At 39.7% G+C, this 19,135-nt stretch overlaps 1 protein-coding gene across 1 annotated transcript in view; it reads left to right on the top strand.

Annotated features, from left to right (window-relative positions):
- The window catches only part of LOC124644390, a 44,133-nt gene extending 28,288 nt beyond the window's left edge, over positions 1-15,845 (top strand). The window contains exons 21-22 of the mRNA XM_047183703.1: positions 4,278-4,319; positions 15,100-15,845. Of these exons, the coding sequence (XP_047039659.1) occupies positions 4,278-4,319; positions 15,100-15,182 (125 nt within the window). The 3' untranslated portion in view covers positions 15,183-15,845. The remainder of the gene's footprint in view (positions 1-4,277; positions 4,320-15,099) is intronic.
- Positions 15,846-19,135: the final 3,290 nt, after the last annotated feature.

Below are 19,135 nucleotides of genomic sequence, written 5' to 3'. Positions count from 1 at the left end.
CACCTGATGTGGAACTCCAGGGGCCCAGCTAGACTATAGCATATAGAGGTATGACGTTTTAGCAAAAGTTGTTCAATCTGATAAGCACTCTCTGTTGACTTATAAAAATTGAAGATGTAAAACACCTGATGTGGAACTCCAGGAGCCCTGCTAGACTATATGAAGCATAATGAAGATATGACGTTTTAGCAAAAGTGGTTCAATCTGATAAGCACTCTCTATTGACGTATAAACATATTGGGCCTTACTACAAAAACTTTAAACCCTGTTTTACACTTGTCTAATAAAATTTTGGCTGCAAAATGAACCATATGTCAACGTCATAATTTGACATTTTTTTAGACAAGGCATAAACTGACGTTTAAAAGTTTTTGTGGTAAGACGGACTATATCTGGAACACCTGATGTGGAACTTCAAGAGCTTGTTATGAAATAGGTATGGTGAATCAAAAAAGTAATTAGTCCGTCTTTTAGATAACCCTAAAATTATGGACACGCATTTTTCTTTTCTCTCTCTCACATACAAATAATAACGAAGATACAACAACGCTTGAATTTTGTGTTAAGTCACTGTTTAGTACAAATTTTAGATACCTAGACGTGGCGTCACGAGCCCCCACTCTCTAACTTTGTTGCGTTATATCTCATTATTATTTTGTATGTCTCTTCCAGACCTCGGGACTACAAGGTTCCGAATTTTTGGGAGGCAAACGTGAGGCCGAAGTCAACACGCTGAAGCCCTTTTAAGACAACTTTAATGAAATGGTGACACAAAACCGACGATTATCCCTGTATACACTATAGAAATGAACCCAAGGACAATCCCCGGTGGATATCGTTAAAAAAAAGACAATCCCCGGTTCTGTGCTAAACTATTGCTAATTATGGAGGAAAACTACTTGGGCTATTGTGATGAGATGTTAGTGGATGACAATGTATTAGGTACATGTAAAAACAGCAGGTGGAGACTCGCCACCTCACTTACTGGGCCCCCGGGAACCAGTCACTGAATAGCAACAAGAGGGCAACAGGGACATGAGCGGCTGAAGGGTGAGGATACCTCGGCGGACTTTAAACGCAGATTACGCGCTCCCTGTGCTTACCATGAGGCACCCACCCTCCGAGCAGGGCTACTAATAGTGCTCTAGCGACTCCACTCTGGACGGCCAAGCCAAACCAGAGGCGTGAGACCTACCCCCGTCATGGTTCACTCCGACCGGCCGGAGATGGGGGCAGTATACTCTCCCTGGAGAACTGAGTACATATAGCCCCGCGGGGTCGCTACTCCCCGTCATCAGCCTCAGATGTCCTGCGGTGCCTATATCTCATTATTATTGTCGTTATTATCTCAAGAGCCTTTGTCCCAATTATGTTAGGGTCGACTTTCAGTCACGATGCAACTGAGTACCAGTATTTTACAAGGAGCGACTGCCTATCTGACCTCCACAACTCGGTTACCCGCGCAACCCAACACCCCTTGGTAAAACTGGTCAGACTTACTGGCTTCCGACTACCCATAACTGTCAAGAATGTTCAATGACAGTTGAAACCTACAGTTTAACATCCCCTCCAAATAACGGTCATTGGTATCCAAAATATACGTAGAAAGTACATACGAACTTAGAAAAGTTGCATTGGCAGGCACTTGCCAGACCTGGAATCAAAGACGCACGCTCATACTTGAGAGATTGGTTCTCTACCCACTAAACCACCACGAATTCCACTAAGTCACCACGACTTTGTCATCTATTTAATGTTTTTTTCAGCCTCAGATGTCCTGCGGTGCCTATATCTCATTATTATTGTCGTTATTATCTCAAGAGCCTTTGTCCCAATTATGTTAGGGTCGACTTTCAGTCACGATGCAACTGAGTACCAGTATTTTACAAGGAGCGACTGCCTATCTGACCTCCACAACCCGGTTACCCGCTCAACCCAACACCCCTTGGTAAGACTTACTAGCTTCTGACTACCCATAACGACTGCCAAGAATGTTCAATGACAGTTGAAACCTACAGTTTAACATCCCCTCCAAATAACGGTCATTGGTATCCAAAATATACGTAGAAAGTACATACGAACTTAGAAAAGTTGCATTGGCAGGCACTTGCCAGACCTGGAATCAAAGACGCACGCTCATACTTGAGAGATTGGTTCTCTACCCACTAAACCACCACGAATTCCACTAAGTCACCACGACTTTGTCATCTATTTAATGTTTTTTTCAGCCTCAGATGTCCTGCGGTGCCTATATCTCATTATTATTGTCGTTATTATCTCAAGAGCCTTTGTCCCAATTATGTTAGGGTCGACTTTCAGTCACGATGCAACTGAGTACCAGTATTTTACAAGGAGCGACTGCCTATCTGACCTCCACAACCCGGTTACCCGCTCAACCCAACACCCCTTGGTAAGACTTACTAGCTTCTGACTACCCATAACGACTGCCAAGAATGTTCAATGACAGTTGAAACCTACAGTTTAACATCCCCTCCAAATAACGGTCATTGGTATCCAAAATATACGTAGAAAGTACATACGAACTTAGAAAAGTTGCATTGGCAGGCACTTGCCAGACCTGGAATCAAAGACGCACGCTCATACTTGAGAGATTGGTTCTCTACCCACTAAACCACCACGAATTCCACTAAGTCACCACGACTTTGTCATCTATTTAATGTTTTTTTACGTAATAATACGTGTAATATTTTTGCCACACACATCTTAAATACGGACTAATTAGAATCACTACTTTTATCCCTATGGTCACGTCTATTGCGACTATTCAGATCTTTGATTTGCGACCCCATAGTCGCTGGCATAAGGGACAGGATCCGCGTACGAAGTCGCGGGCAGAAGCTAGTATATAAATATGTATAATATTAGGATATTAGTAGGATATGTAATGATATTCTCGTGACACAGTGTAAGTTACTTTACTGCCCCGAAACGGTTTTACTGATTTTAACAAATTTTTTGGGTTCCGTACCTAAAAGGGTAAAACGGGACCCTATTGTTTTCGCTCCTCTGTCCGTCCGTCCGTCTGTTACCAGGCTGTATCTCATGAACCGTGATAGTTAGAGAGTTAAAATTTTCACAGTTGATGTATTTCTGCTGCTTTCTATAACAACGAATACTGAAAACTGGAATAAAATGAATATTTTGGGGGGCTCTCATACAACAAACGCGATTTTTGCTGGTTTGAAACCCTTCGTGCGCGAGTCGGACTCGCACTTGGCCGGTTTTTTAATACAATGTTTGCCGGTTCAGCTAGTATACATATACATGCCTATGTTGTTGGCGCTTCTCGTGATCAAAAGGCTGGCTAATACCTCGGACAAAGGATCAGTATGGCGATCCAACGAGGTAATGCTGCCAGCCTCTTGGGCACGCTCCCAGCCGACAGCGAGCGGGATGAATGTTTTGATGCCTTTTAGTCTTAGTATTTTTTTCTTATTAGGATAGTTTATTTATTTATTGTAAATATGTTATTATAATATACTAGCTGTTGCCCGCGACTTCGTCTGCGTGGGCAATATAGAATTTTATATAGCCTATGGAATGTCACTATCACAAAGGATCACCAAAGTAAAGAAAGTTCTCGCGCACGTAGCCACAAAGATAGAAGGATGCACTCATAGATATCGTAACTCGTAACACGTGCTCTGAAATGATGCGACAGGATGGATTGACATATTAGTTGGTTGTCAAATCTAATGTCAAATATTATGATTGCGTTCAGAAATTTAACTTAAGATTTATAATTTAATTTCTGACAATACTTAAGATTTATCTTTCGATTTCTATATAGTCTTATTAAAAAAATTATCGGACAGATTAACAACTGAAGTTAGTTAAAATTGAGTTTCTCGAAGCCGACCACTATTTATGTACTATGTATTTTGAGACTATGCAATTTTGTCACGTTTGTTGAGTTTCAGAACGCGATATTAGATCCTCCAACGCGCACGCGAATTTGAACTTTATGCAGCGGTAATAAATTACAAATTGACTCTCCATTTTATTCAGAAAACGTTTGTATGGGAAATAGAAAAATGCTGTTTTGAAGATTTTCCCGGCAATTATTAGAATTTTTCTCACCTTTTAAACCTTCCCTGGACCTCTACAAACATTTTAAAACCAAAATCAGCTCAATCGGCCCAGCCGTTCTCGAGTTTTAGCGAGACTAACGAACAGCAATTCATTTTTATATATATAGAGATTATAAAGTATTCTTAAAAAAAAAAACTGATTGGATTTATTGTATGTCATTTCAGATTCTGATGCTGGAAATGAAACTAAACCTTCTTCTTCGGAAAGTAAGTTAGTTATTTTCGTTTGCTCAGACACGAAAAGATGACTGACGATAATGCCCGACCTTATTTTTTATCTTCCGTAAAAAATAACTCATCTAGCCTTTACCTAACTATGTGGGGGTCGGCTTCCCGTATTCTACGGGGAGCGACTGCCTTTCTGACCTCTTCAACCCAGTTACCCGGGCAACCCGATTCCCCTTGGTATATAGGCTCCTTGTAGTCAGCTGCATCCGGTGAGACTGTTAGCCGACCCCAACGTAGTTCGGAAAAGGCTCGGGAGATGATGATAATATACTAAATATCGTGTCTGTGTAAATATTCTCATTTCGTAAATATTCTTTAAATAATTTGCTATTGTGTTTTGTTTTTTTTAGCTCCAGGTATATACCTAATTACTTTTTTTTTAGATTTTTAACCAACTTCCCAAAAAGCGGAGGTTCTCAATTCGACCGTATTTTTTTTTGTATGTTTGTAACGCCATTACTCAGCCATTAATTGATCGATTTTGATGATTCTTTTTTTGTTTGATAGCGTATATTCTTCCGAGGTAGTCCATTATCAGGTCAGGATCTGATGATGGAAACCCTGAGAAATCGAGGTCAACTTTCGAAAGTTGTAGGAATACATAGGGTGAAAACTTGACACTCAAGTGTAGTGCTGAATAGCACTATTCAACAGTGAAGGTTTTGAGCTGACCTGATGATGGATACCAGGGAAGGTCGAGGGAACTCGACAACTGAATATGTAAACTTTCTCGTGTTTGGACTAATATTATTCGTATTGATGAGACCTTTACAATAGTGAAGGTTTGGAGCTGACCTGATGATGGAGACCAGAGAAGGTCGAGGGAACTCGACAACCGAATATGTAAACTACCTTGTGTTTGGGCTTATATTATTTGTATTGTCTCCATCATCAGGTCAGCTCCAAACCTTCACTGTTGCATAGTGTTATAAGACATACACCTTATAGTCAAGTTTTTATCCTGCGCATGCATTTCTCAGGGTTTCCATCATCAGATCCTGACCTGATGATTATGGGACCACCTGTGAGGTATACCCTATCAAACAAAAAAATAATTTAATAAAATAGTCCATAAATAGTCCCATGAACGATGTATTCATAACAGCGCCTGAACAATCTTTAAAGCAATTTTTTCGTATGAAGGTGTGAAAAAAAGAAATTAGAGAGTATGCCATATTTTTTTAAACATTTTTATCCTATTTTTGAGATACGTCACATTGTTATAGGACGTGGGGCAATTTTGATCCATCTTCTTTGACTTTATCAAGAAAAATTCTATGTTGTATGCTTTCTTTAAATAGGAATACCGTGTTAGAAATTAAAATATAAAACTATTTTTTATTATTTATTTTAAGAAATTTATTTTATAAATGTGAAAGTTTGTGAGAATGTATGGATGTATGTTTGTTATTCAATCACGCAAAAACGGCTGGACCGATTTGATTGAAATTTGGTATGTAGATAGGTGATACCCTGGATTAACACATAGGCTACTTTTTATCAACACACCACGCGGGCGAAGCCGCTGGCGGAAGCTAGTACGTAATAATTTTCCGAATTGGCTGAACAACGTCACAAACTTTACTTCTTTTATTTAGATAAATGGTCACATCCACAACACAACCTTGATCAATGAATCTATGCGACTGCTAAGTGCTAATCCTAATTATACTGTCACGTGAAAGAATGCACCTACGGGATAAGTAGTATTTTGACGATTCTATATTGCCCACGCAGACGAAGTTGCGGGCAACAGCTAGTATTATAAACGCGAAAGTTTGTATGTATGGATGTATGGATGTTTGTTACTCTTTCACGCAAAAACTACTGAATGGATTTTAATGAAACTTTACAATAATATAGCTTATACATCAGAATAACACATAGGCTACAATTTGTAAACATATTGTTCGAAATACTAAACCTGCGCAGACGAAGTCGCGGGCACCAGCTAGTATAATATATAATAGGTATCCCATTCCGCAGCACGCGGAAAAAGGATACAGACCTATGTCCCCCCTAGTCTCTTTATTTAGATTTTATATAAGTATTTTGTATGTATTATTTATTATATAATGTGTATGTATTATGTAGTTGATGTGTTTGTTTACGTTGTCCTTATCCTTCTTCCTCTTCTAGGTTGTGATGATGACGAATGTTCGATGTTTGATGATTGCTGTGTGTTCTGTTCCTGGATGGCTGGTCCCGCTTGCGTGCTTGGTGATGGATGCGTGTTCTGAGCGTCTGGTGTTTGTGTGTCAGTGTGTGAGTGTTGTTCTTCTACTGTTCATACGAAAACTGTGTCTCCTAATACCATAGACATAATATTAGTAAACAGGACTGCGCATATAAACCCAAAAAACGAGCCGAGTGAAACAGTTAGTACGGAGGCTGTCTGTCCCTTTCTAATAGGGTGACTATGAGATTAAGCTATGTGAGACAAATCCGAATTTGCTAAGATTATTAAACACAGATTAGTATTGAAGTTTTAACTTACGCAGTTTGTGACCTTAAGATACTAATAAAGGCTTTTAATAATTAGCGGAAATTAGCAGTATAAAAGCAGGAAGATTCGAAGTGAAGACTGTTTTTTTTGTATTTCTACTTCATATATAGACTGCTGAGCCATTTATGTCGCCTTTCTTCATTTTTTGGGAAGCTATAACAATAGTACAACAGTTTTAAAATCCATCACCCATATTTTGACTCGTTACAAGAATTCATGGGCACCCTAGTTGTTTGGTTTACGAAAATGTTATTAGTAGCTAACCTGTGGAACGATATATTGCAACCACCATAGGATTCACTTTTGCAAGTAGAAACGCAACACTTTTTCACCATTTTAATAGTTTAAATTGCTTTAATACAAAAAAATATAAACAAAATTTTAAATGCTGATTACGCGCCAAGAATGTTCAGGGTTACCGCTAGAAAATAAAAAAAAGCAAAATAAAAATTTATGTTGTTTATGTTTTAATAATAAATACGAATAAATTAATGCGATTGTTATTAATTTGTTGACTTACAAGTGTTAAAATAAGATAAAAATATAAGTGATTCAATTGTTTTTGGGAAGACAAAACTTTTGATCACAACATTTTTTTATGCTGGCAAGGTGTTAGAAAGAGACAAACAGCCTCCGTTCGAACTATCCCTCTCGGCTCGGATTTGCCTCTGTGTATTATGCAACCAATTTAGTACCTTATTGCGTTAGAATAGAGTTCATTTTCGTAAATATATATTTTGAGCGTGCGCAATCTTGTTTAGTAATATTATATCTATGCCTAATACTTTGCTGAGTATGATTGATGAATGTATGGCTGCTAGTTTGGAGTATGTATATGAATGTTAATATATATATTTTTAAGAACCAGAAGCAGGTTTATTTAACAAGGAAATAACAAGAAATAGTTTTAACATGAAAATCAACTATGATTGAACAAAAGTATTCAAAAGCGCGGCAAAATCGTATTCCCGTCAAACTATAACACGTCTTGTCACAATGACGTTCGAAAATGGAATCCTCCAAGCAGAGATACACGACTGAATGGTGGGGTGTCGATAGTCGCTCGTCTCTGCTGCCCTTTATGTAACCACTGGCAGCTATATAACAATATCTTATTTGGTAGTTTTGATCTTCTCGACTTTAGTCGGTATATGCATTATATTATAATCTTTATAATCTATATAATCTATATATATAAAAGAAAGTCGTGTTAGTTACTCCACTTATAACTCAAGAACGGCTGAACCGATGTAGCTGAAAGAGCCAGGAGAAGGACATAGGATAGTTTTTGTCACCATCCGGCTACGGGAAGCAGTTATCTCGGGACGCGGGTGAAATCGCGGGCGGAAAGCTAGTATTATCTATATCTATATACATATAATAAATCTGTAAAAAAATTGTGTCTGTACATTGAATATATAAAAAATTATACATATAATAAATCCGTAAAAAAACTGTGTCTGTACATTGAATATATTTAAAAAACTAGCTTCTGCCCGCGACTTCGTACGCGGATCCTGTCCCTTATGCCAGCGACTACGGGGTCAGCAAAATCAAAGATCCCCCTTCAAAGACCGTTGACGGGAAGACAACGGAATACGCATAACCATTAGAAACGTTCCATATATTTAATTTTTGTACGTCAACGACAAAAGCACAGAAGACTAAACTAAACGCTGAGAACTGAAGCGCAATAGGTATGACCATATTAAGCTGTGTGTGGCAAAAATATTGCACGTAAAAAAAACAAAGTCGTGGTGACCAAGTGGAAGTAGTGGTTGTTTAGTGGGTAGAGAACCAATCTCTCCAGTGTGAGCGTGTGACTTTGATTCCAGGTCTGGCAAGCCAATGCAACTTTTTTAAGTTCGTATGTACTTTCTATGTATATTTCGGATACCAATGACGGTTATTTGGAGGGGACGTTAAACTGTAGGTTCCGGTGGTCATTGAACATTCTTGACAGTTATGGGTAGTCGGAAGCCAGTAAGTCTGACCAGTTTTACCAAGGGGTGTTGGGTTGCGCGGGTAACCGAGTTGTGGAGGTCAGATAGGCAGTCGCTCCTTGTAAAACACTGGTACTCAGTTGCATCGTGACTGGACGCCGACCCTAACATAATTGGGACAAAGGCTCTTGAGATAATAACGACAATAATAATGGGATATAAGCTCCGCAGGACATCTGAGGCTGATGACGGGGAGTAGCGACCCCGCGGGGCTATATATACCGAGTGCTCCAGGGAGAGTATACTGTCCCCCGTCTCCGGCCGGCTGGAGTGAACCATGACGGGGGTAGGGCTCACGCCTCTGCCTTGCCTTCATTGGCCGTCCAGAGTGGAGTTGCTAGAGCAGGGTTAGTAGCCCTTCTCGGAGGGCAGGTGCCTCGTGGTAAGTGGCGACTGGGCCGGTGATGCTGGGATCCACAGGGAGCGCGTGATCTGCGTTTAAAGTCCGTCGAGGTATCCTCGCTCTTCAGCCGCTCTGACTCCGACTGATTTCCGGGGGGCCAGTAAGTGAGGTGGCGAGTATCCACCTGCCATTTTTACATGTATCTAATACATTGTCACCGGGAAATGTCATAGTTCCCTATGTCCTAATCCACTTACATCCCATCACAATAGCCCAAGTAGTTTTCCTCCATAGTTAACAATAGTTTAGCACAGAACCGTTGATTATCTTTTTTTTTAACGACGTCCACCGGGGATTGTCCTTGGGTTCATTTCTATAGTGTGTAAAGGGATAATCGTCGGTTTTGTGTACCATTTCATTAAAGTTGTCTCAAAAGGGCTTCAGCATGTTGGCTTCGGCCCCACGTTTCCCCCCAAAAATTCGGGACGCTGTAGTCCCGAGGTCTGAAAGAGACATACAAAATAATAATGAGATATAACGCAACAAAGTCGGAGAGTGGATGCTCGTGACACCACGTCTAGGTATGTAAAATTTGTACTAAGCAGTGACTTAACACAAAATTCAAGCGTGTTATATCTTCGTTATTATTTGTTTGTGAGAGAGAGAAAAAAAAATACGCGTCCATTATTTTAGGGTTAGATAACCCTAAAATAATGGACGCGTATTTTTTTTAAACCAAAGACGGACTAATTACTTTTTTGATTCACCATACCTATTTTGTAACATTCATTTCTATACATTTCAAGTGTAGTAGGGCTCTTGAAGTTCTACATCAGGTGTTCCAGATCTTCGATTTTTATACGTCAATAGAGTGTGCTTATCAGATTGAACGCTTTTTGCTAAAACGTCATACCATTATATGCTATTGTCTACCTGGGCTCCTGGAGTTCCACATCAGGTGTTTTAGATCTTCAATTTTTATAAGTCATTAGAGAGTGCTTATCAGATTGAACAACTTTTGCTAAGACGTCATACCTTTATATGCTATAGTCTAGCTGGGCTCCTGAAGTTCCACATCAGGTGTTTTAGATCTTCAATTTTTATAATTCAATAGAAAGTGCTTATCAGATTGAACAACTTTTGCTCAAACGTCGTACCTTTATATGGTACAGAGTAGCTGGGCTCTTGGGGTTTCACATAAGGTGTTCCAGATCTTCAAATTTATTATCTCAGCAGAAAATGCTCATCACGTGGAACAATTTTTGCCATGGCACCATTTTTGTATCTCTTATCGTTTTGTTGGTCTGTTGCAGTTCTGCATCAGGTCTTCAAGTTTCGAAGATAAATTATAGCCTATGTGTTGTCCAGATTTTATACCGATACAACAAACAAAAAATCATTGAAATCCGTCCAGTAGTTCCGAAGATTAGCGTGTACAAACAAACAGACATACAGACATACAGACATACAGACAGAATTTTTTTTTGGATTTGTGCTCCATTACTGTTTCTAAACCCCACCCAATTATTATTTTTTTAATATATTCAATGTACAGACACAGTTTTTTTACAGATTTATTATATGTATAGATAATAATTGGGTGGGGTTTAGAAACAGTAATGGAGCACAAATCCAAAAAAAAAATTCTGTCTGTATGTCTGTTTGTTTGTACACGCTAATCTTCCGAACTACTGAACGGATTTCAATGTTTTTTTCTTTGTTGTATCAGTATTAGGCCTGGTCAACATATAGGCTATAATTTATCTTCGAAACTTGAAGACCTGATGCAGAACTCCAACAGACCAATAAAACTATAAGAGATACAAATATGGTGCCGTGGCAAAAATTGTTTCATTTGATGAGCATTTTCAGTTGAGATAATAAATTTTAAGATCTGGAACACCTGATGTGGAACCCCAAGAGCCCAGCTTCTCTGTATCATATACAGGTATGCCGTTTTAGCAAAAGTTGTTCAATTTGATAAGCACTTTCTATTGACTTATACAAATTGAAGATCTAAAACACCTGATGTGGAACTCCAGGGGCCCAGCTAGACTATAGCATATAGAGGTATGACGTTTTAGCAAAAGTTGTTCAATCTGATAAGCACTCTCTGTTGACTTATAAAAATTGAAGATGTAAAACACCTGATGTGGAACTCCAGGAGCCCTGCTAGACTATATGAAGCATAATGAAGATATGACGTTTTAGCAAAAGTGGTTCAATCTGATAAGCACTCTCTATTGACGTATAAACATACTATATCTGGAACACCTGATGTGGAACTTCAAGAGCAATACTACACTTGAAATGTATAGAAATGAATGTTATGAAATAGGTATGGTGAATCAAAAAAAGTAATTAGTCCGTCTTTTAGATAACCCTAAAATTATGGACACGCATTTTTCTTTTCTCTCTCTCACATACAAATAATAACGAAGATACAACAACGCTTGAATTTTGTGTTAAGTCACTGCTTAGTACAAATTTTAGATACCTAGACGTGGCGTCACGAGCCCCCACTCTCTAACTTTGTTGCGTTATATCTCATTATTATTTTGTATGTCTCTTCCAGACCTCGGGACTACAAGGTTCCGAATTTTTGGGAGGCAAACGTGAGGCCGAAGTCAACACGCTGAAGCCCTTTTAAGACAACTTTAATGAAATGGTGACACAAAACCGACGATTATCCCTGTATACACTATAGAAATGAACCCAAGGACACTCCCCGGTGGATGTCGTTAAAAAAAAGACAATCCCCGGTTCTGTGCTAAACTATTGCTAATTATGGAGGAAAACTACTTGGGCTATTGTGATGAGATGTTAGTGGATGACAATGTATTAGGTACATGTAAAAACAGCAGGTGGAGACTCGCCACCTCACTTACTGGGCCCCCGGGAACCAGTCACTGAATAGCAACAAGAGGGCAACAGGGACATGAGCGGCTGAAGGGTGAGGATACCTCGGCGGACTTTAAACGCAGATTACGCGCTCCCTGTGCTTACCATGAGGCACCCACCCTCCGAGCAGGGCTACTAATAGTGCTCTAGCGACTCCACTCTGGACGGCCAAGCCAAACCAGAGGCGTGAGACCTACCCCCGTCATGGTTCACTCCGACCGGCCGGAGATGGGGGCAGTATACTCTCCCTGGAGAACTCAGTATATATAGCCCCGCGGGGTCGCTACTCCCCGTCATCAGCCTCAGATGTCCTGCGGTGCCTATATCTCATTATTATTGTCGTTATTATCTCAAGAGCCTTTGTCCCAATTATGTTAGGGTCGACTTCCAGTCACGATGCAACTGAGTACCAGTATTTTACAAGGAGCGACTGCCTATCTGACCTCCACAACCCGGTTACCCGCTCAACCCAACACCCCTTGGTAAGACTTACTAGCTTCTGACTACCCATAACGACTGCCAAGAATGTTCAATGACAGTTGAAACCTACAGTTTAACATCCCCTCCAAATAACGGTCATTGGTATCCAAAATATACGTAGAAAGTACATACGAACTTAGAAAAGTTGCATTGGCAGGCACTTGCCAGACCTGGAATCAAAGACGCACGCTCATACTTGAGAGATTGGTTCTCTACCCACTAAACCACCACGAATTCCACTAAGTCACCACGACTTTGTCATCTATTTAATGTTTTTTTACGTAATAATACGTGTAATATTTTTGCCACACACATCTTAAATACGGACTAATTAGAATCACTACTTTTATCCCTATGGTCACGTCTATTGCGACTATTCAGATCTTTGATTTGCGACCCCATAGTCGCTGGCATAAGGGACAGGATCCGCGTACGAAGTCGCGGGCAGAAGCTAGTATATAAATATGTATAATATTAGGATATTAGTAGGATATGTAATGATATTCTCGTGACACAGTGTAAGTTACTTTACTGCCCCGAAACGGTTTTACTGATTTTAACAAATTTTTTGGGTTCCGTACCTAAAAGGGTAAAACGGGACCCTATTGTTTTCGCTCCTCTGTCCGTCCGTCCGTCTGTTACCAGGCTGTATCTCATGAACCGTGATAGTTAGAGAGTTAAAATTTTCACAGTTGATGTATTTCTGCTGCTTTCTATAACAACGAATACTGAAAACTGGAATAAAATAAATATTTTGGGGGGCTCTCATACAACAAACGCGATTTTTGCTGGTTTGAAACCCTTCGTGCGCGAGTCGGACTCGCACTTGGCCGGTTTTTTAATACAATGTTTGCCGGTTCAGCTAGTATACATATACATGCCTATGTTGTTGGCGCTTCTCGTGATCAAAAGGCTGGCTAATACCTCGGACAAAGGATCAGTATGGCGATCCAACGAGGTAATGCTGCCAGCCTCTTGGGCACGCTCCCAGCCGACAGCGAGCGGGATGAATGTTTTGATGCCTTTTAGTCTTAGTATTTTTTTCTTATTAGGATAGTTTATTTATTTATTGTAAATATGTTATTATAATATACTAGCTGTTGCCCGCGACTTCGTCTGCGTGGGCAATATAGAATTTTATATAGCCTATGGAATGTCACTATCACAAAGGATCACCAAAGTAAAGAAAGTTCTCGCGCACGTAGCCACAAAGATAGAAGGATGCACTCATAGATATCGTAACTCGTAACACGTGCTCTGAAATGATGCGACAGGATGGATTGACATATTAGTTGGTTGTCAAATCTAATGTCAAATATTATGATTGCGTTCAGAAATTTAACTTAAGATTTATAATTTAATTTCTGACAATACTTAAGATTTATCTTTCGATTTCTATATAGTCTTATTAAAAAAATTATCGGACAGATTAACAACTGAAGTTAGTTAAAATTGAGTTTCTCGAAGCCGACCACTATTTATGTACTATGTATTTTGAGACTATGCAATTTTGTCACGTTTGTTGAGTTTCAGAACGCGATATTAGATCCTCCAACGCGCACGCGAATTTGAACTTTATGCAGCGGTAATAAATTACAAATTGACTCTCCATTTTATTCAGAAAACGTTTGTATGGGAAATAGAAAAATGCTGTTTTGAAGATTTTCCCGGCAATTATTAGAATTTTTCTCACCTTTTAAACCTTCCCTGGACCTCTACAAACATTTTAAAACCAAAATCAGCTCAATCGGCCCAGCCGTTCTCGAGTTTTAGCGAGACTAACGAACAGCAATTCATTTTTAACCGACTTCCCAAAAAGGAGGAGGTTATCAATTCGGTCGGTATGTTTTTTTTTTTTTTTTCTATGTATGTACATCGATTACTCCGAGGTTTATAGACCGATTTACGTGATTCTTTTTTTGTTCGACTCGGAATAGCTGCCAGTTGGTCCCATAGTCATCAGGTCAGGATCTGATGATGGAAACCCTGAGAAATCGAGGGCAACCTTCGAAAGTTGTAGGCATACACAGGGTAAAAACTTGACACTCAGGTGTACGCCTAAAAGCATTATTCAACTGTGAAGATTTGGAGCTGATCTGATGATGGAAACCAGAGAGGGTCGAGGGAACTCGACAACTGAATATGTAAACTACCTCGTGTTTGGGCTTAAATTATTTGTATTGACAAGACCTTTGCAACAGTGAAGGTTTGGAGCTGACCTGATGATGGAGACCAGAGAAAGTAAGTCGAGGGAACTCGACAACTGAATATGTAAAATACCTCGTATTTGGACTTATATTCTTTGTATTGATGAGAACTTCTCACTTGTATGGATAGTGACAACTATTCGTATCACTGAAAAGCTTTAAATAAAAAACTTTTTTACAAAAAAATTAAACCGACTTCCCAAAACACTAAAAAGCAAAAAAAAAAAACTATTTTTAGGTGCATCGGCCTAGTTATATATAGAGAGATTATAAAGTATTCTTAAAAAAAAATGATTGGATTTATTGTATGTCATTTCAGATTCTGATGCTGGAAATGAAACTAAACCTTCTTCTTCGGAAAGTAAGTTAGTTATTTTCGTTTGCTCAGACACGAAAAGATGACTGACGATAATGCCCGACCTTATTTTTTATCTTCCGTAAAAAATAACTCATCTAGCCTTTACCTAACTATGTGGGGGTCGGCTTCCCGTATTCTACGGGGAGCGACTGCCTTTCTGACCTCTTCAACCCAGTTACCCGGGCAACCCGATTCCCCTTGGTATATAGGCTCCTTGTAGTCAGCTGCATCCGGTGAGACTGTTAGCCGACCCCAACGTAGTTCGGAAAAGGCTCGGGAGATGATGATAATATACTAAATATCGTGTCTGTGTAAATATTCTCATTTCGTAAATATTCTTTAAATAATTTGCTATTGTGTTTTGTTTTTTTTAGCTCCAGGTATATACCTAATTACTTTTTTTTTAGATTTTTAACCAACTTCCCAAAAAGCGGAGGTTCTCAATTCGACCGTATTTTTTTTTTGTATGTTTGTAACGCCATTACTCAGCCATTAATTGATCGATTTTGATGATTCTTTTTTTGTTTGATAGCGTATATTCTTCCGAGGTAGTCCATTATCAGGTCAGGATCTGATGATGAAACCCTGAGAAATCGAGGTCAACTTTCGAAAGTTGTAGGAATACATAGGGTGAAAACTTGACACTCAAGTGTAGTGCTGAATAGCACTATTCAACAGTGAAGGTTTTGAGCTGACCTGATGATGGATACCAGGGAAGGTCGAGGGAACTCGACAACTGAATATGTAAACTTTCTCGTGTTTGGACTAATATTATTCGTATTGATGAGACCTTTACAATAGTGAAGGTTTGGAGCTGACCTGATGATGGAGACCAGAGAAGGTCGAGGGAACTCGACAACCGAATATGTAAACTACCTTGTGTTTGGGCTTATATTATTTGTATTGATGAGAACTTTCCAGTTATGCAGATAGTAACTACATTCATATCACTGAAAAGCTGAAAATAAGAAAACTTTTTACAAAAAAATAAAACCGACTTCAAAAAACACTAAAAAGCCAAAAAAAAAAACAATTTTAGGTGCATCGGCCTAGAAGTCGGTGGCAAAATAGGGACATCCATTAGACACCGACTTCTAGGCCGATGCACCTATTTTTTTATTGTTTTTTTTTTTTTGGCTTTTTCACATATTCAGCTGTCGATTTCCCTCGCACTTCTCTGGTCTCCATGATCAAGTCAGCTTCAAACCTTCACTGTTGCACAGGTCTATGCAATACAAATAATATAAGCCTAAACACGAGGTTGTTTACATATTCGGTTGTCGAGTTCCCTCGACCTTCTTTCGTCTCCATCATCAGGTCAGCTCCAAACCTTCACTGTTGCATAGTGTTTCAAAATCAAAAAATCAAAATCAAAAGTCATTTATTCAAACTTGGCTGCAAAACAGCACTTTTCGAACGTCAAAAAAAAAATTTACAAAAGACAGCCCCCAAAACGCCCACCCTTCACCACTTCCTATGTGTTTTTGCTGGGAAGAAGAAGTGGCGCAACAAACTCCCCAGCAACACATGTCTGTCTGTTCGGTTAGAAGAACCTTAAACATTGTTTGATATGTACATTTGTATACAATTTAATTTGTATATTACAAAAGAGGACAATACAGTAAAAATAATGTATACACCACATGCTAGCTAGCACTCACCCTACATACCTTAACTAACTCAAGCATTGAATATGTTTGATGAACAGAAAATTATAGCCTCCAAATATTTACACTTAATAGAATATCAGGGAGTGCCCACCTACATGTGCTATTCTTTTGTAAACTAGTAAATTAGACCGCTCAGCCAGAACATATGTAAAATAAAAAGAGTTTACAAATAAAAACAAAAAAACTAATAGATAGTCAGTAAGACGACCTGGCACCACAAGCAGCACCCGTTCACGAGCATAACGCGAGGATCAGCCATCGCCCCCCTCGCACATTTTTGAGGGAGGGAGGCAACCCGACCGCCGACGCTACCGCAAGCAGTGCCGTCTAAGGGAGCATGACGTACTCACTGCTACACAACTCAATATCAAGATTAAATTATCAGTTCCCGCTAAGTAGTATTATTTACTAAAATCCAAAACAGAAAATTAATACAAAGAATGTATCTTGTCAATAATGTAAAAACATTAAAAAATAATAATTAAATAATAAATCAAAATAAAATAAATGTCATTGAGTCAAGAGACATACACCTTGTTATTATACATATTGTTATAAGACATACACCTTATAGTCAAGTTTTTATCCTGCGCATGCCTACAACTTTCAAAAGTTGCCCTGAATTTCTCAGGGTTTCCATCATCAGATCCTGACCTGATGATTATGGGACCACCTGTGAGGTATACCCTATCAAACAAAAAAATAATTTAATAAAATAGTCCATAAATAGTCCCATGAACGATGTATTCATAACAGCGCCTGAACAATCTTTAAAGCAATTTTTTCGTATGAAGGTGTGAAAAAAAGAAATTAGAGAGTATGCCATATTTTTTTAAACATTTTTATCCTATTTTTGAGATACGTCACATTGTTATAGGACGTGGGGCAATTTTGATCCATCTTCTTTGACTTTATCAAGAAAAAGTCTATGTTGTATGCTTTCTTTAAATAGGAATACCGTGTTAGAAATTAAAATATAAAACTATTTTTTATTATTTATTTTAAAAATTGAGCCATTAATCATAATGTAATTGTGACAGAAATTTCAAAGTAAGAAAAAGACTGTTTAATTAAACTTAAACAACAATTTATTATTAAAAGGTGTAAATTCAATATACTTAAAATAACTCCGCCCCTGGCTTGAACACATGCGAAGATCCTCATGGGCATGCTGAGGAGCTGAGGATCAAGTTATCCAGAATTTCCTGGGGTAACCTATCCCATTCTTTAACAGCGGCTGCCCTGAGCTCTGGAACTGTCTGGGGACGTGTCTCACGGTTCCATACTGCTCGTTAGAACATCCCAGCTCGTTGAGCTCGATGTGCGGGCGCATTATCATCGACCAGTACAAATTGGTGTCCATGGTTTACTCGGAATGGTCTGACGATATCATCAATAGCAACTGCTTTGTACATGTCTGCTGTCATGAAGCCCCGATAAGGGATCAAAGGCGTTCTAGCTCCAGTCATAATGCCACCCCAAAAGTACACCGATTTTCCGCCTTGCTGAACTGTTCCAGTGGCAGGTCTTTGTATTTCACGGTTGCCTGGTCTTCTCCAGATAACGGACACGTCGGTTATCTGGATGAGTGCTGATTCGGGATTTGTTAACGAACAGACAGTTTTGCCTAATGTTTTCGTCCTCACCTTCTTCATTTTGCCGAAGTCTAGCCCACTGCAATCTTCGTTGTTGACGTTGCCGGAAATTGAGCGGAGCTCGCCAAGACCTCCGTGCTCGTAATCCAGCCTGGTGCAAGCAATTGTGAACGGTCTGCCTGCTAACTTCAAGCCCAGAAGCTGAAGTCAGGGACTTCAGCTTTTATTTTAGTGGCATTGATTGTTGGATCACGGGCTGCAATCCAATATAGCGCTTTTGGGCAGCAGTCAAAACAGTTGGGCGACCACTGCAGGTTCGGTCCGCTAAATTCCCCATTCCGTGATTCCTCTGCAAAGTAGCCACGACACAGGATTGGAATATAGCAAGTCGAAGCTCGCTCCTCCTCCAAGAACTGCAGCCGTGTTAGTGACATTGACCCCAGAGGCAGCGGAACGAGGGGAGACTTATGAGTCCGTGCTGCGGCGGGCTCGTACAAACGTCGACCCTGCGGAACTCGGAGCTGGCAGGGTCACGTGTCGGAAAACCCAAACAGGGGCCCGAATCTTCGAGTTCTCGGGGGCCCAACGCGGCACCAAGGCGGACCTCTTCGCGACGAAGCTCCGAGAGGCTATCTCGGATACGGCTAAGGTCGTGAGAGCCGTCAAATGTGTGATTCTTGAGGTGACCGACCTCGACGACTCGGTCACACAAGAGGAGGTGGTGGCAGTGGT

The sequence above is a fragment of the Helicoverpa zea genome, chromosome 30, assembly GCF_022581195.2.
Source record: "Helicoverpa zea isolate HzStark_Cry1AcR chromosome 30, ilHelZeax1.1, whole genome shotgun sequence".
Taxonomy (NCBI): domain Eukaryota; kingdom Metazoa; phylum Arthropoda; class Insecta; order Lepidoptera; family Noctuidae; genus Helicoverpa; species Helicoverpa zea.
This window is presented reverse-complemented; position numbering and strand designations above follow the sequence as displayed.